The sequence below is a fragment of the Chiloscyllium plagiosum genome, unplaced genomic scaffold (genome assembly GCF_037043375.1).
Source record: "Chiloscyllium plagiosum isolate Xiang-an unplaced genomic scaffold, Cpla_swu_hap1 HiC_scaffold_30, whole genome shotgun sequence".
In the NCBI taxonomy this organism is placed as follows: Eukaryota; Metazoa; Chordata; class Chondrichthyes; order Orectolobiformes; family Hemiscylliidae; genus Chiloscyllium; species Chiloscyllium plagiosum.
The window spans coordinates 35,984,232-36,012,075 of record NW_028270168.1 but is presented as its reverse complement, the minus strand read 5'-3'; the positions used below and the strand labels follow the sequence as shown (position 1 = coordinate 36,012,075).

The following is a 27,844-nucleotide window of genomic DNA, read 5'->3' as shown; positions in this document are numbered from 1 at the left end:
AAAATTAGGTGTCCTTCAATGAACTGACATTCATCAATATTTATTTTTCTCATTTTTGGTTTGAAACTGTGAGCAGAGGGGGCTCCACCACTCCCTCTGACAGCTCATTCCATACACGCACGACTCTCTGCACATAAAAGTTGCTCCTTAGGTTCCTTTTAAACTAAGAATCAAAGCTTGAATTGAAGGTTGCATTAGGAAGAAAAGAACAAACTGATGATTGCATATGGGAAATGGCCTGGAAGGATAATTGTAGGTTAATTATTGTTCTAGGAACACTGCAGATGCTTTGGAACCAGGATGTGTTAAATTCAAGGACTGGCAGCTAGTTGGATGTTGCACTGGTCAATCCAGGGAAGGTTGGTACTGGCCAGCAAACTGGTCAACAACGAATGTATGAAAAAACTAGAGAAGGCTTGGATTGAACCGGTTTTGACATTTTTGGGGGGGAACATGGCTATTTAGTTGGAACTGGTGGACCGGGAAGCTGTCTTTGAGTTTACACTCTCGAGTTTCATGTTCAGTTAAAGATTTGTTTAGTTCTGAGAAGAAAACAATATTACAATAAATAAGTGAATATTCCTTGGAGCCCACAAGAAGTTGCTTGCATTACTCAGTGACATCAGAATTCAAGCAAAATACAACCCCATGTGCATACAATGCATCAATAAAGGATTCCATAAAGATCTGGTACTCATCACTGAAGTAAAGTTAAAAATCACAACATCTGGTTCGAGTCCAACAGGTTTATTTGGAAGCGCAAGTTTTTGAAGCACTGTTCCTTCATCAGGTAGTTGTGGAGTACAAGATCATAAGACACAGAATTTATAGCAAAACATTCCTGCTACTCCACAACCACCTGATGAAGGAGCAGCACTCTGAAAACTAGTGCTTCCAACTATGGACTCTAACCTGGTGCTGTGTGATTTTTAACTTTGTACACCCCAGTCCAACACCGGCACCTCCAAATTATCACTGAAGCAGTGACTGAACTTGCAAATCATAACGCTTACTTTCTTGCTAATTTATCCACTAACTGTATCTATGCACATGAGCAGGATGGGTGGGTGGGTTGGAGAGGTTACAATCAAGTAAGACTGGCTTTAAACCAAAGACCTTAATCACATCACTTTGCTCTGCTAGAGTTACACTATCATAACAAATGGTTAATTTCTGCCTATGTTATAACCTTGGCATCTGATATTTGCTTTCTCAAGTCTGGTTGCGAACAATTAGGCAATTTGGAGGGTCACTGAATATTTTAATTTATAATATTTTAACTCTATCACAAATCCAGTGTGAGCAAGCCTGGTTTGGTCTTGCTTGCTCTCCTTGCATCTTAACAACTTTGCGTTAAGTAAATATTTCCTCGAGTCAGCTTGTTCAAAACTAAAAAGTAAAGTGCTTGTAGATAGAGTCATCCACTCATCCACTTCTGGTTGACCTTTTTTCTCATTTACAATTGATCTCCCAGGCAGCTTGGTTATGAGACTATTTATTGGAAGCAAGCTGCTTTTTACCAGAAATGCTTCATAGAAATCTAGTCCTTGAAAGGTGACATCACCCCAAGATAAAATGCAGATATTTTCCCTTAGAAGCACATGGCCATCACACAATTCAGAAACAAGTGCACTAGTAGTTGGACATTTTAAGATGCCCTTTCAGATAAAACATTAAATCTAAGCACCATCCTAAGTACAGTCTGTTTTCTCATGTGGGCATAAAACACTTTTCGAAGAGGAATGGGAAAGTTATTTCAATGTCCTGTATTATAATCCCAGAACACGAAGCAATTGTAGACAAGTCATATCCTAGAATGATACCTAGTTGGATATATCATAAGTTTAATTTTTGAAGTTGGTTGCCCTAGTGGTCATGAACTCTTTAATCCAACAATATACAATAGCGGTGTGCACTCCTTTAAATGTTATCCTTTATTAACCCCTCTCAAACACAAACTGAATCATCGCCAGCATCAGTGACTGACTTGCTCTAGTCTCTCTTACTATCTCTATTGGCTTACGTCCTTGATTAGAAATAGAAATACCTCTCCCTTTGAAACAAAATATTCAGAACCTCTACTTGTCTTTCTTTTTCAAAGATCAATAGTCATAGGAAAAAAATTTCTTGATTGTCCCAAGTCATCTCTCCCTTCATAGTAGATTCCAAACAGATATGGTTTATCTGTCCAATAATTAGTTTTAATATTTACTTTCGTGATGTTCTCTTCTCTTAGGATTCCTTTGCTGACTCTATTCCTATATAATGGTCTCCCAATTACCTTCCAACAACTGGTTTTCGTATGCCCAGATTTATTAGAATGGAAGCATGTTATTTTCTTTATATCACTTGTAGATTCTAATCTTTCTCCTTGACTATTTAACTGTTAATATTATGACTCTTTTCATTTTTTTTCCAATTCATGTTCTCATTTCATTCTCTCTCTTTTTACATCACCACCAATTTTCTTTATTCCTTACTAAACCATAGTTAATTTTTGGTAGACCTGATATCAGATTCATTTTCTTGCGATCAGCTTAGCTCAATCAACTAGATGGTTGGTTTGTGAGGCAGAGGGACACCAATAGCATGGATTCAATTCTTGCACCACCTTAGATGACCATGAAGGATGCTCCTTCTCCCCTTCCCTAAGGTATGGAGACCCTCACAGTTAAACCACCACGTCTACAGGGGAGCCCAATGATCTGGTTAGACTGTGGCAACTTTTAAATTCTGGGTAATATTTAAGCACCTCATCTTTTCAACATCTTGTTTTTATTTCCACTTCCAATTAATCTGCTAATTCTCACTTAGCTTTATCACAGGTTTCAAATAATTCACTGTTGTGTCTTCTATTCCGAGAAGATTCATAGCAAAATTCAAAGTAATTGGCAGTACAACCTATCTCGTATACTTCAAAACAACATTCCTACATTATGCCCATCATGTCTTAAATTTAGTGAATTCCGACTCCACCAAGGGTCCCAACTTCATGATCACAGCTGATGGAAAAACTGGACATGTCAGATCCCAGAGTGAAATGTGGCTTGACAGATCACACATTAATGCCTGCAGTTGGTTCGCATCATTAAACATACTCTCACAAGATGTCAAACGTTTCAAATTTTAAGAATACATGTTTATTACACAAAGGAACAAAAATGTTCTATACATAACAGTTTTAAAATAATGTTTAACAGCAATATCCTTGAAAGACCCTCAACCCCACTGAAGTGCCATTTCTATCTTAACTCTTAATTGCATACTTGACTGGCCCTTTCCAGCTTTGATGGCTTCAGGAGTTCCTTTTGATTTCTGATAACTCAAACTTCTTTCCTGTTCTGACAGCGTAAAAACTTGTAGATTCTTACATCTTGGAAATTTCACAAACTAACTCACCCTACGACTGATAGAAAACTATTCTTCTAAATGCCCTGATCTTTACTCCAGGATGTTATAAAAGTGCAACTCTGTAAACACTCCAATTAAATTCACAGGTATTTGATCGAGGCATTTAGCTTAAATTGCATGTTTTCTTCAGAATAATGAAGTTAGCTGCTGCTCCATCAGACTTGCTAACCTTTTTAACTTGTTACTGTCAAAGAACTGAAACCACAAACATATTTTACCTCGATTTTCAAATGATCTTCAAAATGATTAACATACTAGACATCTTTATCACACCTATCAAACATTTATTCCTCAGGCAACACCACTAAAACACAATTTGATCATCATCGCATTACAGCCATGTTCCATGAATGGCAAAGTGCAATGGTTGCCATGTTTCAAGCAGCACTATCTACACTGCAAAAAGTATTTGGCTGTGAAATGCTCTGAGGCATCCTGAAGGAATGATGAATGGCACAATATAAATCTATGTTCTCTCTTTACTTCAGTATGAATAAATTCTTTAAATCTTAGACGCAGAATTCTATGAGGAGAAACACTAAGTTTACTGAATTGTAAATTAAACTGTACACCACAATTACCACAGTTAATTTTAAACAGCAGTCTGTGGTTTCTGCTGTTAATTTCCTTATAAAGAGAATGTTTTGATCCTAGATTAAGCTTCCTTAATCAATTAGATAATTCTAAAAGACCACATCAAATCAAATTTCTTGCCATATGAAAAAGCTAACTGTTTGTTTGGTTACATTTTGCCTAATAGACATGCTTATCTGGTTACCTGTCAACTGAATAATTACTATAAACAACCACTGAAATCAATCCATTGGGATTCATGCCTGCATAAATATATTCAGACACAGCAAATCTCATGTTATCAACGACATTTACAAAAGTAAATCTGAATTAATCTTGAAAGTCTTACATATATTTAACATGACACTCTGGAAAGCACTGTTAAACAATTTAATTCAGTAAATAAATTGCACAAAACACAATTATTCATCCTTGATTCACACCATTGTTAAAGGGAAGATTACAGAGAAGGTACAACTTTGCTACTGCAGAGAATTGATCACTACTACGGTGAATCTGTTGAAACCTCCAAATTGAAACCCGTTTATCCAAACTATCGCCACAAATCCAGAGTGTTCTTAATAGTAGATTGCCTACAGTTAAAGACAAAAAGACTCTCAAAAATAGTGCCATATGACTACCTGAAAAAAATCCAAAGTTTCAGTAAAAATTGAAGGATATACAGACAAAAAGTTTTCCTGCCTTTTTAAAGTTCTAATACAATTGTACATGCTCCCAAGCAAATTTCACGCGGTAATTGTAAAATGAATGGACATTGTACAGCAAGGATTTCTATATTTCAAAACAATGTGCGGATCTTGAAAAAGCTTATCTTTTCCCTCTCAGACAAAGCAGGACCACTTAGCATGGGCCACACTAAGTCACTATCGCGATATCAAAAGCCCTACACAAAGTTCCACCTTGTGTCATTTAAAAGATAAATAATTGCAAAGCTACAAAAGACTCGGAGCCCTCCCGCCACTAAGTCAATATTTTGAATTTGTTAGAAGATGCAGCCAGCAAAACGGTTCACACCTCAGAGGGGTTATTAATACAAGTGCGCGGATTCAAACTTAAATGCAAGACGAAGGGGGAGGGGGTGCAGCCTTCCCACTCGACACCGAAGGCCTTGCATGTGTGTTTGTTTGTATGTGTATGTGTGTGCGCCTCTCATTGCCTGACAAGTGACCACCCCCACAGCCCCTCTCTTTCTCTCCGACAGACCACTCGCCTCAATGCGCACCCCCTCTACATCTCCATGTCTCGGTTTGATCATTGTTTCATGTTATTTCCCCTCTCCCCACAGCCCAATCACCCACTCCCCCCCCAACCCCCGAAAGGTAACAGGATAATGGCGCCCAGTGGTTGGAAAAGTGAAGGCGGGGGACTTGGCAGACCTACCGTGCGCGGTGAGCCTGTGCATCTGGAGGCGCAGAGATCCTCCTGCTCTCTCCGCTCCGCCATGTTGGTGGCACCAACCTCAGAATGTCACGCACGGCAGCGCACGCTGCGGCGTGACGCCCCAACGTCTCTACGTCAGACGCACAGCGGGACTCATCGCGACGTCACCGCTTGAGGGCCGGGCCCTGAGGGGGCTCCGGGGAGAGGACAAGGGGGGGATTCAGATCTCGCGAGAACTCAGCTTGCCTTTTCCCGCCTTTTCAATGGGCCCCCTGGTTTGTTCTAATCTGTCATCTACCCACATGTGAAGCCGGGCTCCTGGTAACCTACAAGTTGCTGTCATTGCACCATCTGTCTTGCTCCTGACATCATCCAATCATCTCGTCCTTCTCTGACTAGGCCTGTTCTTTGCAGGCTACACCTTAGATCACCTCCAACACCTGACTCTCACAATGCCCTTATTGGTAACTGAACTTTCTCAACCTCCACTTCGTCACACTTGCAGCTCTGATTGGACACTTTCCTTGGTTCTTTTACTATCGAGCTGATTCTAAGGGGTCTTCTCCAGGGCTATTCTTCAACAGCTGTAATTCTTTTCTCTAACTGCAGACTCAGCTCCCACACTTGTATGGTGTGATGCACACCAGCGATTTCGCAAGTTTTCAGGTGCTAAATTTCCACCCAATTTTATTCAGCTGACAAGTAATAGAATGAGTGGTTGCTAGTCTTGATTTCAATATTATTATCCCCATTTGTGATCACTTTCAGTCCCAGAAACCAACATGACCTGCATTCACAAAACTGGCATCCTGATTTGCCACTGTTTTCACTATGAAATGCCATTGAGTATGAAGCTGTTGATGCCAAATCCAAGTTTGGACTTGACTTTCTTAGCTTTTTGGACATCTTGGATATTTCCTGCTTTTCTTCAGCAATTAGGACAGTATCATGTTCCAGATGTTGAAACCACTCCTACTGGTGCCAAGATTCTTTTGGGGGAAGAAAATTCTAACAATAACTTCCGGTTGTTTCAGGAGAGCGTAATCATCCATCAATACAATGTAAAAATTATTCAAGTGCCTGAAGAGGAAAATGCACACACGAAGGAAAGTATATGCTATGATTCAAATTGACTTGGATAAAATAACATTGTAATGTAATTCCTTGTATCTTTAATAATGTGAAACATAAGGATGAAAAGGTTTCTTGCTGGGTAATGAAAATGCTTCTGAAAGATACATTTTTATTCTTTGCAGGAGATGTGATGAAAGGTGTGGGAATCATATATATTAATGTCAATTTTTGAGTTTGGATTTTGAACTAGTGGCATACGTGTATTGATCTATTTAGTGATTTAATAATTAACAATACCTTTCTGGGGCCACAATTTTAAATCAAAATGTACGAAAGAGGCAGATGGCTGAAGACTTCCTGAAGCTTGAATAGAACTATGTTTATATTGTGGATTTTTATAACAGGTGAGAAATGAACAGTATTCGCCTGTTTTGGGGTTTAAAATAATCAAGGATTGATCTTAATCTAAAAGCCAGATATTAGAAAGTATTTTGGCAGTTTGTAAACCTGACTAAAGTCAAATGCAATAATATTTTTCTCCTGGAAAAGGAGAAAAATATTATTCAGAACAGTTAAGGAAATATATTGCCTCAGTAAAAAAGTATAGTTTATGAAAACTTCCAAACCAGGAATGTTTAGTTAGAAATCTGCATAGTGAATGTTAAAGAAAATTCAAAGATCTCAGTTGTGTAAGGAAAAAGTTTCATAGCTCACAGGGCAGAAACTGAGAAAAAGAGCAGCTTCGTCAAACCTACAGATTTGATTGGGAAGGGATCTCTCCTTGGCTTCTAAGTGCCTGTAGAGAGACAGTCTTGGGGAGTAAATGGGATTTTGTTTTCCTGTAGGTTTTGAAATCTTTCAATTAATATATAAATATATATAGTTCATTCAGATTTCAAATGTGGGAATTGGAATTAATAATGGGAATCTGAAAAATAAGAACAACATTATGTTATTACATAGATTTCACACAAGATGGACCAGCAAATTTAAAAACATTTACATGAAATCACAACATGTAATATTCCTGCCTCACCTACAGTCCCACACATAGTACAATGGAGTCGATGTTGTGTTTGGTTTGTCAGTTATGTATATGTAACATACAGTAACATCAATAAGTATGGAAACCAAACCATGAGTTAGTCTATGATAATATAGCAATGTAAATATTGTTTTTAATAAACTTCAAGACACCTGTCTCATCCAGAATCCAATCATTGTGGTACATATTATGACAGCCAAAATATAGGGCAGCAGTCAGACTGTATTAAGCTGACTTTGGCGTTTGACCCAAAAAAATCATGGTGGACATTGGATGCTAATGGTGACAATGAGCTGGTACTAAAGCCTGAAACGGTTATAACACCAATGAAAGTTACAAAGGATTATTTTCCGAACAGTCAATCTTCATCATCTATCTGATTTCAGAGCTGAAGTTACAAGCACAACTAAGGCTAAAGTGCTACAACCTGGAAAAGAAACATTTTGACTTGTCTCTTTCTCTTTAAAAGGAATGGGAGGCCACAACTCCAATCAGGTTTAAAAAAATGTGCATTTTAACAGGTTTTGAGGAACAGCTCCAGCCTACAAAAGCACTCCAAGAACAACATACATAAGAAAACACAAAGAAGGATTTGGCAAATAAAAAGGTCTCCCTCTATTGATATTGGCTGATTTCTCCACTCCTGTTTAGAAAGTAATGTGCAAATTAAAAAAGAATGATGTCATTACTATCTCCTTCTTCTTGTAACTGCTACCTACAAGCCCAATCCTGCCATTTTTAAAGCAGCCACAACATTGAAAGAAGAGAAGCAACAGAAAAGTTAAAAAAAAAATGCAACATAGATTCTTACACTAATATTTTTAAAGAGCACAACGACGATGGACAGCAAATATCTGAACGTGGATTGGCACTCCATTGCGATTCTATAAGAACCTCAGTTCTTGAAAGAAAGAATCAATCTTTACTTCTTTGATCAACAAATAACTAACAAAGAAAGATTGACAATTATATTTTTTTCTTTGGGAGATGAAGGACCAAGAAGTGTCAAATCCTCCAGTAATTTTAATGATGACCGCAAAGGTCTGACAAATTTTCCAGATTTTAGAATATCAACTTAAATGTTTCAGTCAACTTTTACAATATACAATCATGAGTTTATGTTATACCAACAGCCAAGTCAAACAGACAAGTAGGTGTAAGAATGTGATTTCACTGAAACTGACTTATCTGAAATGTAAATGTCAACACAGCTCCTTGGTTGTACACCTGAAAGCTTTTATATTGTTTCAACAAGAGGTCCACCTGTAACAATTTTATCAGCATGCCCAAATCTGAGTATTAATACAATCCACAAGGTAACAAATCTGTCAATTGAACTCCCAGATTCCACACTACTGAATTGTGTCTATCTGTGATCTGTTTAAAATTTACCCAAGCACTTTTGATGCGATTGGTAACTTTAAAGGCAAAGTAGTATTACATCTGAAAGATATGGCAATAAATCATTGATTGTTCTTGTCAGTGCAGCTTTTCATATAATTCACATTCCAGAAAATCTCAAACTGGAATCAGATTCCACATTACAAAGCAACATCATCCAGAGAATTAAGCAATATACTGACTGGTGCATTTGTTGAATTTTAAAGAAAGAAACCACTGTGCATGTATGTTTAGATCAAAGGCAACTAAATATTGCACTAAACTGATGCGTACACAAGCTTGCCATGTTGGAACAGCTTAATCGCAAATTCCCAGGTGCTGAGCATCTTTCCAAGGTTGAAGCCAAGCTTGAATAATGGTCCATACATCTGAACCCTGAGTCATAGTAAATGACGCCATTTAGAACAATTTTGTTCGATAAAATTTCCTCAGATTACCATTTGTACTATCCATCAGTCAGTATATAAACAAAAAATTTATGGATTTCATCATTAAGATGACATTGCAATCCTCAGAAGAACCAAATGTAAGCACAGCTCAAACCTCCATCAACACCCGACAGCAAGGAAACATGGTCTTGTTGATAACTGTGAAAATGGCAAATCAACTGGAGCCACGTCGATTTCTTCAGTTCAATCTACTCACTAACTAGTCTTAGACCTGACCCTACCAAAACAGATAATGTATGCGAAATGCCAATATGAGAAAAAGGTGATTTACAAAGAAGTCTTTGATTTTTCAACTTTTTCTCTCCGTATGTTCCAAATTTTCCAAGCAAGGTACATCCTATTCATGATCCTCACTAAAAAAAAAACATACCATGCAAATGGCAGTAAAATCACCAACATAATTTTCAAGTTTTAAAAATGCTCAACCATCCCATTTGTGGACTCTTCAACATTGTGATACCTCAAAGTGGAATGCATCCCAGAAAGGCATTGGACCATGTCCATGATAGGACAACAATCTCAAAGTACTTCATTCAATGTCCTTACAATAGCTGAGGCCAACTACTACAACACTGAAAGAGAAACTCTTAGATTTTGTAATTCAACAGTTTCATATGGACCTTTTTGGTATGTATTTCATTACTCAAATAAACACAAAACATTAGAAATAATCAGAAGGAAGCATCTCACAAGTTCACCTAGATGATTCCAACTATTATTTGTAAAGATCCAAGGATACTGTTTAGAAGTTCGATACAAACCAGATCCTAAATGATTATGTCTGATGCCCATTTTCCAAATCCTAAGAACAAGGATATTCCTTTAGATGAACAATGAACATTATTTAATCTGAGTTAGAAGATAGTCTTAACAACAATCTCATTCATTTTGGTCACAGTGAAGCAGAGCAGATTGAACAAGCTATGTCAGATGATGACTAGCTGTAATAGCAGAAAAAGATCATCTTCATTGAATGGCCTGATCACATCTTGCAGGTTCCTGAGCTGGCATGTTCATTCTGGCCATTCAGAGTCCAAGTAAGTCAATTTAGGAACGTAATCTTCGAAGACAAACAAGGTGTTAATTCTGCAAGCTCAACATCTAAACATTCTAGAGCATTCATACGTAGATCTTGTGGATGCAGATAAACCAAGAGGTTGGTACGTCAATCCATATATTACCTGGCAGTAACAAGGACACATGAAACTTGTAAACTCCATAAACTCAACAATCAGAAGAACCTCTCCTTCCAATAGAGATCATTTCTAAACCTTGCCATGTCCAAGGATACAATTACATTCTGTTGACTGACGAGTTCAACTCCCATTTTGTGAGACCAATGAAAAGTACCATTAATACAACAGCTGTTGACGCATTGACCATCATATTCAGTATGTTTATTTACCTCAAAAAAGTGCATTTAATAGTGGTCAGCAGCATGTCCTTTCAAAACGTGTAGGAAAATCAGGTGTTCAACACATTACCTCTTCTTCTCACCACCCTCAGTCAAATACAGAATGCACTTCTTGTCCAATAAAATAAGAATAAAAATCCATGATAAACAAGTGCAAAGCAACTTGCTAAGATTTTCAGATAGCTCTGCCAAATCAAGGGTGCTCCTCATCAACAGTTTAAAAGACAGATGCATACAGTTCTTTCCACACAGACTATAAACTTGCAGGTGATGGTGTTCATAATATAGATTCCCAACAGTGTGTAAACAGACCATTCAGCCTGACAAGTCCACACTGACCTTCCGAAGCGTATCCCACCCAGATCCATCCCCCTACCCTATAACCCTGCATTTCCCATGGCTAATGCACCAAACCTACACATCCCTGAACACTATGGGCAATTTGGCCTGGCCAATCCACCTAACCCTCAAATCTTTGGACTGTGGGAGGGAACCGGAACACCCGGTGGAAATCCACGCAGACAGAGGGAGAACATGCAAACTCCATGCAGACAGCCACCGAAGACTGGAATTGAACCAGGTCCCTGGCATTGTGAGGCAGCAGAGACACCCAAAACATTCACAAGACAAATGACAATAAACCAAAAAGTGTAACCCAATCAGGATAACTGATGAATTGTGGGCAAACCTACAAAGCAGAGTGGGTCATAGGAATTCATAAAGTCAAGCCTAGTAGTAGGAGGTATAGAAGCATTCATAGTAGAGGCAGCATTTGAAGGTATTGACATTGGATGAGTAACCCAGAGAATAGAAGCTAAGTGCTGTGGATGCTGAATATCTGAAATAAGCTGCTGGAGAAACTCAGCAGGACTGGTTGCATCTATGGAGAAAGAAACAGAGTTATAATTTTGAATTTCATATGATTTTTCTTCGGAACACCAATCATCCTGGGTAATGGTGAGTTTTGAGAAGATTTGTAGCTCTGGATGTAGGTTTGCTTGCTGAGCTGGAAGATTTATTTTCAGATGTTTTGTCACCATACTAGGTAACATCTTCTGTGAACCTCCGGACGAAGCACTGCTGATGATTCCTGCTTTCTATTTATATGTTTGGGTTTCTTTGAGTTGGTGATGTCATTTCTGGTGGTGATGTCATTTCCAATGGTGATGTCATTTCTGGTTCTTTTTCTCATGAACCTTCCAGATCAGTGAGCAAACCTACATCCAGATCCTGGGTAATGCTCTGGTGACTTGGGTATGAATCCTCGCACAAGTATGTGATGACATTCAAATTCAATTATTAAATCATGGTGACCATTACCTATTGCCGTTTGTCATAAAAACCCATCTAGTTCACTAATATCTTTTAGGGAAGGAAAATCTGCCATCATTACCAGGACTTCCTTACATGTGCCTCCAGACCCATAACAATGAGTTTGACTCTTAAATACCCACTGAAATGGACTAGCTGAATGGATGGACCATCTGGCATCGACCAAGCCACTGGAAATGATAAAAGCCTTTGCCCAGTCTATTTTACTAATGACTAGGTACTTGTAAAAAAATTGAGAACGTTGTCCAACAGATGATGGGCTTACGTCCAAAATGTCGACTCTCCTGTTCCTTGGATGCAGCCTGACCTGCTGTGATTTTCCAAGACTATCCTTTTTAACTCTTATTCTCTATCATCTGCAGTCCTCACTTTCCCCTCCCTGCCCAACAGAATAGGCAAGCAACAGCCCAACATTGTCCATAACAGTGGTTTTAAACTGATGACTGCACAATATTCAACAGCGTTCATGAACCCCTGAGATACTAAAGATTTTCATGTCCAAATATACAAAGACCTGGACAAAATTGATAAGTGGCAAATAACATTTGTGTCATACAAGTTTAACACAATGACTCTGTCCAACAAAAAAGAATTGATCAACTGTCCCTTGACATTCAATGCCATGATTAATGATGAATCCTTCACTCTCAATACCCTAAGTTATATCAACCAGAAAATGAAATAGACCAGCCATATATTCTGTGGATATAACAGCAGGTCAGAGACTGGGAATTCTGTGGTGTTTAACACACCTCCTGATTCCTCAAAGCCTGTCCACTTGCCTGGATCAGTGCAGCTTTAACATGTGCTGGATATGCTGGATATTCTACGATGCATCAAGATAGATACTTCCCCAGGGCCGGACCAGATCTATCCTGCGGGAAGTGAGGAATGAGATTGCTGCACCTCTGGCGATGGCCTTTACATCCTCACTCTCCACAGGAGTAGGACTGGATGATTGGAGGGAGATGAATGTTATTCTTCTGTTCAAGAAGGGGAAAAGGGAAATCCCTGAGAATTACAGACCAGTCAGTTTCATATCTGTGATAAGCAAAGTACTGGAAAGGATTCTGAGAGATCGGATTTATAGCTAACACTGAGCAAGCTCAACACCATCCAAGATAAAGCTTTCACATGATTGTCACCCCTTCTAATGTTTTCAGCCTTCAATCCCGTCACCACTGATGCACTAATTTATCAAGATTTCTTTGTCAGCACCAGCCAACTTCCACTACCAGAAGGACAAGAAAGAGCAACAGGAACAATGGAACACCACCTACAAGTGTCTGCCAAACCACACACCACTCTGACTTGGAACTATAACACAGTTTCATTACTGTTGTGAGGACAAAATCTGAGAACTCGCTCTTTAAAAACACTGTGGGTATACTTACACCACTTATACCTGGACTGCAACATTTCAAGAAGGCAGCTTACCATCACTCTCTCAAGGTCAGTTTGGGATGGGCAAAAATAGCCTCGTGAGAGATGTCTACATCCATGAATGAATTTTAAAGAAGGATAGCTGCAAGACACATTGATAGATTCAGAAATCGAATCTGAGTTCAGGTACCACTATTTTGGTAACACACCGTTCAACAACATAAAGTCTTGAGGCCCTAGTAGAGATCTTCTTCTAAAAGATGATGCTATGTAATAAAAAGTATTATCATTCCACAATAAGAAGTTGCTGAATTTGGGTTGAGAATAATGTTCCCAATTTACAGAATTATGCTTTTTCAGGGTCATGTAACTGATGAAGGTTATCATTCTATTCTTTGCATCCTAAGAACTTAACCGTGGCAGTATTGATGAGAAATGGGAGGATACATTATCTTCTAATGTCAAACATATCATATCATGCTCAGTGCAAAATATAAGTTCTTCTCCAAAGACTTAGCAATTTCTTTTATATTGTAACAATCACTTTGCTTTCCACCCATTCTCTCTGTCTTCCATTTTCAATCTCTCTGAATTTGAATATTAGAAATCTAAACATAAGAAAATGTGTGTTAAAACCAGAGCTGCAATTAATCTGTAGACTGACATGGCATTGTTGAAATATAGAATTTTATTCTCTGGAGACTTCCTGTGTCAGCACCAGACAGGTGAATGCACATGCAGGGTCAGGGGCGGCACGATGGTTTAGTGGTTAGTACTTTATAGCACGAGAGACCTAGATTTATTTCCAGCCTCGGGCAACCGTCTGTGTGGAGTTTGCACATTCTCCCAGTGTCTGTGTGGATTTCCTCTGGGTGCTCCAGTTTCCTTCCATAATCCAAAGGTGTGTAGATTAGGTGAATTGGCCATGCTAAATTGCCCACAGGTCAGGGGTAAATAGGGGAATGGGTCTGGGTGGGTTACTCTTTGGAGCGTAAGTGTAGACCTTTTGGGCCGAAGGGCCTGTTTCCACACTGTAGGGATTCTATGAAACTTGAAACATTAACACTTCTTTCTCTCCACAGATGCTGCCTGACCTGTTGAGTTTCTCCAGCAATTTCTCTTTTTGTTTCAGGTGAATGCATACATTTGGCAGCACAAAGATAAAAGGTTAAGAGTCAAGTATTACTCATTTATATATTTGGAACAGATTTAAGTAGATATACAGAGTTAAGTCTATTTGGCTGTTCTTTGTAAAATAAATAAATGCTAATCTCTTCAGATCAATAGCAGAGGTGTGCATCAAAAATATGTTTTCTATCTCAATGAAATGGTAACAAACACATGACCATTCTAATGAAGAGATTTATTTTTATATTCAACTAATCAAGTTATTTCAACAGATTTTGTATATCTCAAAATGAGAATAAGGTAACTGAGCTTGTAAAAAGGATCCTCTTTGAACGATCAATGTTGCAGTCAATCATAAAAATGATCAAAAATATACCTATCTCAGATAAACGTATTAGGGTTTGAGTTTGATCATACTGAATCAGGAGAAACTGGGTGGATAGGCAAATTGTTTGCATCAACAAGACCCAGAAGTCAGAAGGCCATAAAAACATAGAAAGTCAAATTGGAATACTTTCTTAATAATGTCTATCCATGGAAGGTTAAACAGATTTTCAGGTGCAGGTATTCTTGCAGTAAAAGCAAGTTCACTGCTTCAAAAATAACCAAAAAAATTAATGAATCATTGGTCTTAATCACGAAATGTTTCCAAGACGTAGCTTTCAAAACAGATGCAGAGAGGTAGGCCAACAACTTAAATAGTTAACGGTCAAATTAAGGGCAGCATTCAGAATGGCTCCCACTGCACAGAAAGGCTGCTAGATCCATAAAGACAACCTCCCAGAAATATCCTTTGGAGGCTCAACTCCGAAAGAGAAAGTCCTTGGCAGGTCAAATATTCCCTGCTGGCCCAACAATTCAACTGAAGGGTTTTCCCTTTCAATCCTGAAGCCTGCTGCATTTTTGTCTCTGAAATATCTAATTACTCACTCTCTGTCCCCTACCTGCCGCAACAGTGCTCACCTCTTGGGTGGCCTGCCATGGTTATAGAGCTGTGGATCATTTCATTAGGCTACAACTTTGGGAACCTGACTGCTATTCTTAACAAGACAGCAACTAGGAAGGCGCCTCTGGGAAAATAGCTTCGTCAGTCTATTTCCCAGTAAGTGTATGCTTGGGAGCCCCATTTGGCCCGACATCATTTCCCAATGCTTGCAAGAAAAGTCTGCTCAGATAGACTGTTTCTTTTCCTGTGAGAGTGCAGAACAAGAGAGCATAATTTTAAAATACAATGAAATCAGGAAACACTTGTTACCAAGGGAAAGTATGAATATAGAACAGTACTCCCTCATTCCCCAGCTCTCCATTCCTCCATGATCTGAAAAGAATATGCATGCTGGGTTAGCTTTCTAACCATTCTTGGATCAATACTTTTTTTCCTTGGGTAAGGGTATCAAAGGAATTGGAGAACAAGTGGTGAAATGGAGTTCAAGTAGAGACCAGCAATGATCAACAGTCTCAGCATTTATGGCATGTGCTTTCAAGAGAACACAATTTTCTCAAAATACTCAATGGTCATTATAACTGATGTGATGCTGTGGTGAAATATTTCATAGCTATGCTTTTATTACAGTCACTTTCGAGCTATTCAAAATCAATACAAATTTCTTGTCTTGATTATTTTTGTTGTCACAAAAATCTATTTCAACATTATTTTGGATGAAGTGATGGTTCTCAGTCCCAACCTACTACAGTGGTATTTCAGATTTTATAAAACTACATTTTTCATTGACTATCATAATGGATTTATTATCATCAATTGCACTAAATTATTTGTGAAACCATAGAGCCTTGTGATAAAAGAACTTTTGGATTACTGATCTGCCATAACGCATTGAATAGAATACTCTTGAGATAACAGAGGGTAGTTTTTTTTTATTCTGAGTTTGGTTTGCAGATTTTCACCTTCCTTTCACTTGTATTAGTTTAAAGCATCTAAAGCACATCATCATTTCAGTGAATCATTATGCTTGCGTCTTCAATTTCTGCCCAAAATACAGAGATCACAAAAGGCTCTATAACTGGTAGCTTTGAAAATGATATTATTGCAAATTATTAACAAATATCCTGGGTAAATCTGTTTTGATTGACATAAGCAACTGCTTATTTTAAATGGCAACTCATTATGACACTACGATTGCAAGAAAATAGCCAGAGAGATTACACCAGTCTTGTTCCTTATTTTCCTGATTTTTGGAACTCAATTGTTTAATGCCATCTCTGATGTTAAAGCGTAGGTTACCGAGACACAAACTCAAGGTTGACTTAAGCCTCAAGGATATATGCAAATCAGTGTCTCACTAGGCCAATCAGACGGTGACAGGATTTGACTATAGATGCTTGAACAGTGACGTGCCTGAAGTTTTCCAAACAGTCTGAAGGTCGACAGCTCGTGTGAAGAATGGAGATGAGTGCTTCCACAGACAACGCAATGATAATTACAGACCACTTACCTTGGAGATTCCCTTTCCTTCCCAACAAACCTTCTAGAAATTTCCCTCTCCACTACATAGAAAACTGAAAGGGCCACTGGCTCAACCCATATTATATCCTTCTCCCACTTTTCAAAAATTATTGTTGGAGATGTTGGTGCCATTGGAAAAAAATCTGCATTTGTCTCTAATTGATCTTGAGAGGATAGCGATGAGCTTTCTTTTTGAAACACTGTAGTTTTTTTGGTGAAGGTATTGTCATAGTACTGCTTAATAGGGATGTCAAGCATTTTGACTCAGCAATAATGCGGGTATGGTGATATGTGACTTGGAAGGGAACTTGGTATTTACAAGTACCTGCTGTCCTTGAGTTTCTCAGTGGTGGAAGTCCTGGCTCTGAGAGATTTTGTTGAAGCAGCCTTGGAGACTTTCTGCAGTACGTGTTGTAGATAGTGTACACTGCAGCCACAGCATGGTAGGAAGATATCAGCCTACTTAATGGGATGAAGATCAAGTGGACTGCTTGACGTGGACAGTATTGAACTTGTTGAGTGCTCGTGACTGGCACTTACCTGAGTAAGTGTAGAGTATTTCATCGCACTACTGCTTTCAGCTTTGTTGGCGGGAGAAGGTTTTGAGAAGTGATGAGTTAATTCACTCATCAGACACCTGCCTTTGATTTAAAGTGTGGGGAACTGAACGTGAAAAGAAGACTGATTGAGAGAACAAAGATGGTTCAGGTGTTTTCCAAATTTAAATTTAACTTTTAAGTATTTCACATTACACTGGGTTCACTTTATTCATGTGTGTGCCATCATTGTTGAGTCTAGCTTAGTCATAGAGCAAAATGGACTCGCATGCCTCATGCCTGGCACATATTGATGAATGCAGGGAAGTTAGGGGCATTTCTTTATTTGAAATAAACAATGTTGTAGTTTTGTGTTCTATCTTTACTGAATATTCATGTCTGTCCAGTGTTTTGTGTTTTGCAGGGCATGGCAGGTTCAGCTGGCCATTGCAATGCAAAGGACATTGTCTGAGATGACCTTTAGCTGGGATAATTGAAATGTTGGAAGTGAATTCAAAGCCCTGTAAGGATGCTGCCAGCCAAGCTTTGATCACAACATATATAAGGTTTGAGTTATAAGGAGAGGTTGGGTAGGTTGGGGCTTTCTTTCCCTGGAGGGTCAGAGGCTGAGGGTTGCCCTTGTAGAAGTTTAAAAATCATGAGGGGCACAGATAAGATGAATGGCCAAAGTCTTTTCTCCACGGTAGGGGAGTCCAAAACTTGAAGGCATAGGTTTAAGATGAGAGGGGAAAGATTTAAAAGGGACCTGAGGGGCAACTTTTTCATACAGAGTGTGGTGCATATAAGGAATGAGCTGGCAGAAGAAGTGGTAGAAGTAGATACAATGACAACATTTAAAAGACATTTGAATAGGTACATGAATAGGAAAGGGTTAAAGGGATATAGGCCAAATGCAGGCAAATGGGACTAGTTCTGTTTGGAAAACCTGGTTGGCATGGACAAGTTGGACAGAAGGGCCTATTTCCATGCTATATGACTGTATGAGTTTGTGACTCTATATGGAAGTGACCTTTTATGCCACTTATTTTGTTACTTTGACTGAAAATCCTAATCACCCCCTGAACAAATGCAGGACTTCAGGCCCTCTCCCTTCCTCTCCTCCTTGCCATGCCCACAAGTCTCAATGCATGTTGGAATTCTCCTACTCCCTTCCTTTGTGCCGCAGAGTTCAACAAGGAAAACCACAGACTTCAGAAACAGCTACACAAAGCTAATTGTTGCACACCCCCTTTAAAACAAAGATGAACCTTTGTGCGCCACTGACTTTATTGTGAGGGCAGAGCACATTTGCGAACGTTTTAGTTTAATATAAATAGTAGATAAGGTCAGCATGAGTCCTGATCGCCACAAATTTCTGCTGCTGAATTAATCTCAAAACTTGTACCCACTATATGAAAGTAAAATTTCTGCTCTTACCCAATTTAGTCGTCCCACCCACCATGTTGCTCACAATTGGAAGATCTATAAAACCACCCCCTCATTGTTTCACCTATCCTTTCATCTTCTGCGTTTAAGTAAGAACAACAGTGAAAACTAATAGCGTTCAAAGGTGGAATAATGTGCAGCACTAAATAGCAAGTGAAACATACAATACCTTGTTTCGTGTTTTCAGAGTAGGATGTAGATGAAGGCTCTTGAAGTTTTGTACCTCCGTGTTTGGTGGATTCACAATTTTGTCCTCGTTTACTGAATAACAAATGGATGGATTTTTGCTGTTGATTGAAACTGAAGCAGGGTTGCCTCTGCATTCAATTTCTCTGCGTCTGTCCTTAGTAACGACTCTAAATGTGGGACTCATGTTTAAGTGAGGTACATAGTCAGGAGACCCAGGGACAAATGAAATCTGTCCCGAAAAGAAATGTCGACCACATATTTTAGAATGAAATGTTGGTGTCCACCCTGGATTAGTGAATCGTATAGCTCTCATCAAAGATGCAGTGTGTGCTTCTGATTCTCGAATAACAGTGAACCATCGTACGTGATTGTCCTTGCCATGACGGTTTGGGCATCCAGGAATACAGCAAGAGCTTTCATAGGCATTTGTACTAAGAGTAACAAACTTTTTGGCAGCAGGTTTTTTAATGGGAACCACAGCTTTAGAGGTGAGGCCAAACTTTTGACAGGGAACTCTCTGAAAGTAAGGCCTAGTTCCTGAGACGGAGAGACCATGAGGTCGGAACAGATCTCGCAGTTTGCCTTTAGAGTGTTCTTTGACTTGCTGGGCAGTCATTGATGTCTGGTCTGACATATTGTCATGAGGCATTGTGTAATGCTGAAGAAAAAGAAAATGATAACTGTCACAATGAATATATAGACAGGTCAGCACCAACAGGACCATTAATCAGTACCAAATCATTATAATTGTAAAACACCGATTGAAGAGTGACATTTTCTGATAATCAACAAAAAAAACATTGGTACACCTGAATAATCAGATAGATTTTAACTTGGAGCAATAGCGTTAACAGGGTAATGATGAATTGGAAGTTCATTTCACTATTCTTCTGACCTTCATTTCCAATGAATTTAAATCAAGATAGGTCTGACAGGAACCACTGACTCCTGATAAACCAATTTATACAATTGCACAAGTCAAATGGAGTGGGTCCTAATGCAAAATTTTATAGTTGGATTTAAAGTAGTGTTACCCAGAAAAAAGCAAGACACCAGTCATCTGGTGTCATAACACACTTTTTATGCTGGCACATGATGAAGGCTCTTGAAGTTTTGTACCTCCGTGTTTGGTGGATTCACAATTTTGTCCTCGTTTACTGAATAACAAATGGATGGATTTTTGCTGTTGATTGAAACTGAAGCTGGATTGCCTCTGCATTCAATTTCTCTGCGTCTGTCCTTAGTAACGACTCTAAATGTGGGACTCATGTTTAAGTGAGGTACATAGTCAGGAGACCCAGGGGCTTTTCTCGCGATGGCCAGAGAGCCAGCATGTTTCAAGCAGCAAGGCTTTTAATATGCAAATCAGTCCGACAAGGTATGTGGGAGCGCCCATAGAAATTGCTGGAAAAGTGCTCCCTAGGATCACTCAACCTGAAACGTTAACTCTGATTTCTCTCCACAGATGCTGCTGAACTTTTCCAGCAATTTCTGTTTTAGTTTCTGATTTACAGCACCTGCAGTTTTTTTCGGGTTTTTATTAAGGTATGTAGGAAGCCAGCTGTGGTTTTGATGGATAGTTGGGCACAATCTGAGCCATGCATGTTTTTCTCTGTTACAGAGAGTTACAGCAGGAAAAGCATTGGGAAGCTAAGAGGCCAGCAGAACAGAAAATACTTCACCACATTCCACATGTACAATATGGTAGGCTGCAGTCCTGGATTCCTCTTGCCCTCCAATAACATCCTGTCCTGCAGCAAACCAGCTACAGTGAAGTGTCTATTTGCTTATCTCAATTCACCAGCTGCAGAACAAGACTCAGTCCTCGAAATGGACCAGACCTCCTGTCACAGACTGAGCAGTCATCTAGGGCAATCTCTGAGTAGTATTGTCTCACAAGGTGAGTTAGGAGCCATTTAATCAAGCCAGAGAGTGCTGAGTGGGGATGGTATTAGGGAACTAATATCTTCCCACTCCTGTTTCAACCATTCATTATTCCTATATCACCACCAGTTGCAGTGTATTAACCCAGTGGTGGACAGGGGTTCGCTATGCAGGGAGCATGAAAAGTGAATCTTGTCGAGAGTTGCTTCCAGGCTTCCTTTGCCCTTCCCCTCCCTTGCTACTGAAATTAGCACACGTCATTCCCACCCCCTACAAATGTGCCCTGCAAAATCACTTGTTGTCAAGGTCCATGGATGACCCTCGTCCTGGATGTGCACCTTATTGGCAGCAATCACAGCTCCTGTTGTCACTACCATGTATAGCCTCTGATTAACCAGGTAGTTCATGCGGGAGGAACTTGTACATTCTACTCCTGGGTTCCTTGGTTCTGGGGAAGGTCTGACAATGCTTAACTGACACAATTTGGTACATCTTCCTGAAAGGAGGCAACAAGGTCTCTTCTCAGCTAGCAGGTAAACCACTGTTACCTCCATTAATTAACACCCCATTGTTAAGTTATACAAATCAACAGATTTAAGAACAAACTCTTCCCCAATGTTATTAGACTTCTGAATGGAACTCTCAAACTTTAAATTTAAGGTTCATCTCAGTCTTTGGGTACCTTCTATGCAGCTGTAACATTGTGTTTTTCACTTTGATCTATTACCCGAATCCTCTTTGTATAGTATGATCTGCCTGTATTGCATGGAAAGCAAAATGTTTACGCTACCTAGGTGCATGTGACAATAATAAATCAAATCAAAAATCAAAAAAAGAGTTATCCTACAGTCAATAATTATCCTTATTATTATTCCTCAAGGAACAAGCACCATGGCATGAGTTAGATCTGCTGGTAAAAGCATTAGACTGAAGATGCAGTGAAGCTTCAGGGAAGTGCAATGGAACAATGAGTGCATACTTACACTCACCTCCTATTTACAATGTTACTCCGCTTCATTGGCGAAATAGAGATCAAATAATCTGAAAAGAGTTTATGTGTATATGTCGATTTATCTTGCATTCAGCGTGGATCCATCACATGCCAGATGGCATATACTAATCTGTCTCACTTTTTTTAAAATAGCCTATAATTTTGTCAGGTGTTTTTTCTGACTTGTGAACAAAACTTCACAAGCAAGTATGATTAACCTCGAAATTACCATTGGAGTTTACATGCAGGCAATATTACTTGGGATTTCCCATGCGGGCACTTTCCTGTCTGAATTACTTTAATAGTGAGTGAAAAGTGAAAGGCCAAGTTAAACACAGATACATTTTAGATTGTAGAATGGCATCAAGTCAGCAGACTACTTGTCAGCAAGAGATCCATTTGTTTCATTATTAAGTATTCTTTCTCAAACAAAATTCTGGTGCTCTCTACAACAAATTTTAATTTAAAAGTAGCAGCTGCTGAAAATGCTCAGCAGATCTGGCAGTATCTGTGGAGACAGAAACACTCCATCACTTCTGATCTCTGCTTGGTAATTTATGACCAAGCATTTACAAATCTTTTTTTCTTTCACTCTTTCTCTCATTTACTTTTAAAATGTCATTTGCTAAAGAATGAATGCTGATCACGTAAAAGAACTTGCATCTTCATTTCTCCTTTTACCCAAGATAAACATGAAACTGAAAATCACCTTACTGTTCCTTTGTGCCCTTTTCAGTTTTATAAGAGATTGTGTTGGCAATATAAAGGTTTACATGGTTTTTTACGATTATATGCTTGATCATCATCATAACAATAATACACTAATGCTAAGCAGCAAAGAACAAACTAACTCAAGTTAGCTCAGGATTAAACTCTCACTGGAAGAAATGTGTGCATCCCATTTACATGCAGGTGCAATGTTTACAGGCAACTGCTAAGCCTTGTTCACTGTCTCTTCTCATCCAAGTGAAAAGCTTGTGCAAACATCTGTCAGTATGTTCGTGGAATGAAGGGTGATGTACAGTATGATCCCAGCATTAAAGGTTACCTGATGACTATCCATAGGACGGGTGCACTTATCACAAACTGGTAATGTTTTCCTGTCTCAAGTGGAAATCAGAATCGCTGAACTGGACAAAAACAAGGCTCTCGCTCACTTTTCCAAACTCCCAGCTGTTAGAGAATTGAGCAAAAGTAGCTGTACCATGTCTAACAAATTATTTATAAAACTCTAATGTTACTTCCTTGCTTTTTCAGTCCATGGACAGGATTTTCCTAATCCTTCGGAGTTGGAGCCTGAGGCAGGGATGCCTGGAACACTCCATTAGAATCCCTGGGATGGCATTCTGATGTGGCTCCACATCAGGGTTACTTTCCCAGCTGCCCCTGGAATCAGCAGCTCAGTCCATGGAGACATGCAGGACTTAATAAAGGACATTTTTCTGACATTATTGAAATTGTGCCAGTGTCGTACAAACCTCCCATTATGTTGTGGCAAAATCTCAGAGACAGTGTGTCAATTGGAGACAAGAGGTCCATTAGAGGCTGTATGAAACCCTGCAATCAGGGAGGGAACCACAAGGTTCAAGAAAGTCCAGTCATGGTCACAGGAATGGTTCTCTAGATTGGAGCCTTTTGTGAACATCCTGTTTTGAGGTAATGCCTTTAATCTACAGTCTGTTGTTCTTTCAGTGTCAGTATCTGAGCTGATGGCTGTGAACCCTGAAATGAAATGATGGCACTGTGTCTTCATTATTACTGACTTATTGACATTCCCCATTGTCTGATCTGTTGAACCTCTTGGTTATTGAGAAAGAAGTCATTGTACTGCTTGCATTTCAATCAACAACTGTGAATTCATTGTGTATCACAATCCACACATCAGGGACTATCCAGTTTAGCTCCACTAACCTTTACCTCAATAATTTCCCTTCTGATGACTCTCACTGGGGAAATGAGCTTGAATTTCAATGAATCTTTCAGTGAGCTTTCGTGTGTTGATCATGAGGGATCCAGGTATTGCTTTACTGTTGTCCTATCATGGGATTTCCCACATTCTAAATTACAAGCACGCCCCTTAGAGGGATAGGCAGAATCTTGCTGAGGTGGAGGGTTTCTCACTGGAGAGCTGGTAAGAGACCAGCACTACCTCTTTCAAAAATCACCATTTAATTAATGTTGTATAGGTCAAGCAGACTGTCCAAATTTCTTCTTCAGTTCTCAATCCAAAAGTAGATTTCTCTCTCAGGGCTGCAATTTCCATATGTATAGTGCACAGAGGCAGGTCCCAAATCCAACTCAGCTCGAACAGGGATCAAACCCCACACTTTTGGCATTGCAATCCCATTCACACAGGCTGTCCAACCAACTCAGCCAGCCAGACCCCCAAGCAGCCTCTCTGACAACTGAAAGCATACACCATCCATTTGAATCAGCTGCCCCTCAGGGAAAACATTCTGACAGCTTTCCAGGCTTAATGATTAATTGACAGTTATGATTCTCTGACCAATTCTACCAATTTCATTATGTTTATTTTCACAAGGTAAAGAGGTTTCAAGTCCATAAGACCATAAGACATAGGATGGAAGTAAGGCCATTCAGCCCATCAAGTCCACTCCGCCATTTAATCATGGCTGATGGGCATTTCAACTCCACTTACCCGCATTCTCGCCGTAGCCCTTAATTCCTTGTGACATCAAGAATTTATCAATCTCTGCCTTGAAGACATTTAGCGTCCCGGCCTCCACTGCACTCCGCGGCAATGAATTCCACAGGCCCACCACTCTCTGGCTGAAGAAATGTCTCCGCATTTCTGTTCTGAATTGACCCCCTCTAATTTTAAGGCTGTGCCCATGGGTCCTAGTCTCCCCGCCTAACGGAAACAATTTCTTAGCGTCCATCCTTTCCAAGCCATGTATTATCTTGTAAGTTTCTATTAGATCTCCCCTTAACCTTCTAAACTCCAATGAGTACAATCCCAGGATCCTCAGCCGTTCCTTGTACGTTGGACCTACCATTCCAGGGATCATCCGTGTGAATCTCCGCTGGACACGCTCCAGTGCCAGTATGTCCTTCCTGAGGTGTTGTGCCCAAAACTGGACACAGTACTCCAAATGGGGCCTAACCAGAGCTTTATAAAGTCTCAGGAGCACATCGCTGCTTTTATATTCCAACCCTCTTGAGATAAATGAGATCTTGAGATAAAAGCGAAATGCATTCGCTTTCTTAATCACGGATTCAACCTGCATGTTTCCCTTTACAGAATCCTCAACTAACACTCCCAGATCCCTTTGTACTTTGGCTTTATGAATTTTCTCACAGTTTAGAAAGTAGTCCATGCTTGTATTCTTTTTTCCAAAGTGCAAGACCTCGCAATTGCTTACATTGAACTTCATCAGCCATTTCGTGGACCACTCTCCCAAACTGTATAGATCCTTCTGCGGTCCTTGCAGTTTCTATGATTAATACTTCAAATGATGATTGACATTTTTATTGGCCTACAGTTAAAATATTTTTAATGAATTCTGACTTTTTTAAACAATTTGGTTGTAACTGAAGGTCACAATTAATTAATTAATTCTACACATAATATATACTATTTAAATGGATATGGAAGTACTATACTTTGATATGGAGGGTATACATGAATAAGGAATGTTTAAGGGTGTTGGTGAAAGTCTTAGACAACCTTGTTGTTACTTAAACAGAAAGAGTAAAGGCCCAAAACACAAACACAGGCCTTTTAAACAGCTGGCTCTGCACTCAGTAGTTTATCGCTGCCCCCAAAACATTTTGCAGAACCAACCTCCCAACTTCAGTACGTGCATATATCCCTCACACCTACAGTTAGAATCAGAGCTACTTTATTTCTCCCACCTGCTACGGACCAGGCCAGACCCCCCCCAAAACAGTTCAAGAAAGTAGCCCAAACTCTAACTTTGCCAGTTGTTTTAAGCAGGTGTACAGCAGATATTCAAGAAGGGATGCAGTTGGTCAAACCACTTAGTTTTAAACAAAACTGAATTTATTTACAAGATTACCAAATGTAACAAGAGTAAAACAGAACAGAATATTGAATAACTTAATCTATCTGAAAACATAACAGATCATCCCAATTTAATGATACTGTTCCAAATACTTAGAAGTCAGAGAGGGAGGAGGATCAGCCTGGACCTGCATCTTTTGATCTAGCAGCTTCGAAACACTATTGTGCTAAAATCAAACCAACCCAGAGAGAAGCTGAGCTGGGAGAACAGGCCACTTCCCTTTCATTGTACAAATACTTTTTTTCAGCTTAAACGCCTTTTGCCTGAGGCAGTACCTGTTAACTATAATCAAATTGGCCCCAAAACCCTTCAATCCTAGACTTTTCTGAATCGTGTCTTTTACAATCCCTCTGAGAAAACACCAAGAGCAACATAACTTTGTTAAAGGAGCAGCACTGTCACACCTCTCCCCTTCAAAAATATGAACCACCAATATCCAGAGATGGCTTCATTTTAAAGCACCTTAATTTTAAACTGTTAGTATGTTACAATACACATAGATATTACATTGATTACAAACATGCAAACATACATAACTATATTCTGCTTCGATCTGTTTTACTCCAGCCACTGAATGTCTCTGTTTCTCATTCAAACATCGACAATGTGTCAACAATCACATTTTCTCGTCCTGCCACATGCACAATTTTCAAAGTGATTGGCTGTAACAACAAGCTCCATCTAAACAGTCTGGCGTTTTTGTCCTTAAATTTCTCCACAAACTTTAATAGGTTATGATCAGTGTACAGTGCAACCTCGGTTATCCAATTGTCCAAATTTCAGATTATCCAAATAAGATTTCAAGGTCCAAATGCTTGGGTAAACTGTGTTATCCGAACATTCAATTATCAGAATGTTTGATTCTCTGAACAAAATAGTCCCCACCTGTGCTGCTCAGATAATCGAGGTTGCCCTGTATATGATTGCCTCAAATACATTACTGGTGACATCAACATTGAAATGTTGTAATGCCAACAATAAGCTCAAAGTCTCCTCCACAACCGTCAAATGTTTCTGCTGATGAATGTTCAATTTCCTGGAGAAATATCCAATGTGTCTTTCTAGCTTGTCTTTTAGGACAGAGATGAGGAGAAACTTCTTCACCCAGAGCGTGGTGGCTGTGTGGGATGGTCTGCCCCAGAGGGCAGTGGAGGCCCAGTCTATGGATTCATTTAAGAAAGAGTTGAATAGAGCTCTCAAGGACAGTGGAATCAAGGGTTATGGAGATAAGATAGGAACAGGATATTGATTAAGGATTATCAGCCATGATCATATTGAATGGTGGTGCAGGCTCGAAGGGCAAAATGGCCTACTCCTGCACCTATTGTCTATCTTCCTGCAATCGCACATCACCGACACCCACATCACTCGCATTGATAGCCACCTTGAATGGCTTTACATAATTAGGTGGGGCTAATACTGGGGCATTGGTTAACACAGCTTTCAGGCTGTCAAATGTCTTCTGACAGTCACCTGTCCACTGAAACCTCTTGCCTTTCTTTAGCAATTCAGTGGTGCAGCAGTCACACTGCTAAAATTTGACATGAATTTTCAATAAAAACCACTCATTCCCAAGAACCATTGTACTGCTGTTTTCGTTGATGGTATGGGAATCTCCCCAGTTACCTTTGTTTTTGCATTCTATGGGGCGATTTGTCCATGTCCAATAACATGGCG

General features: G+C 39.4%; 1 protein-coding gene across 7 annotated transcripts in view; it reads right to left on the bottom strand.

Annotated features, from left to right (window-relative positions):
* Positions 1-27,844, bottom strand: part of LOC122563719 (zinc finger MYM-type protein 4) — a 208,474-nt gene that overhangs the window by 111,879 nt on the left and 68,751 nt on the right. For 6 of the 7 annotated variants that reach the window (XM_043717848.2, XM_043717850.2, XM_043717849.2 and 3 more), the window contains exon 3: positions 19,227-19,904. In XM_043717848.2, coding sequence (XP_043573783.2) covers positions 19,227-19,904 — 678 coding nt within the window. Of the gene's footprint in view, positions 1-5,385; positions 5,464-19,226; positions 19,905-27,844 lie in introns of those variants that run through there. The other variant, XM_043717853.2, reaches the window with a different exon arrangement.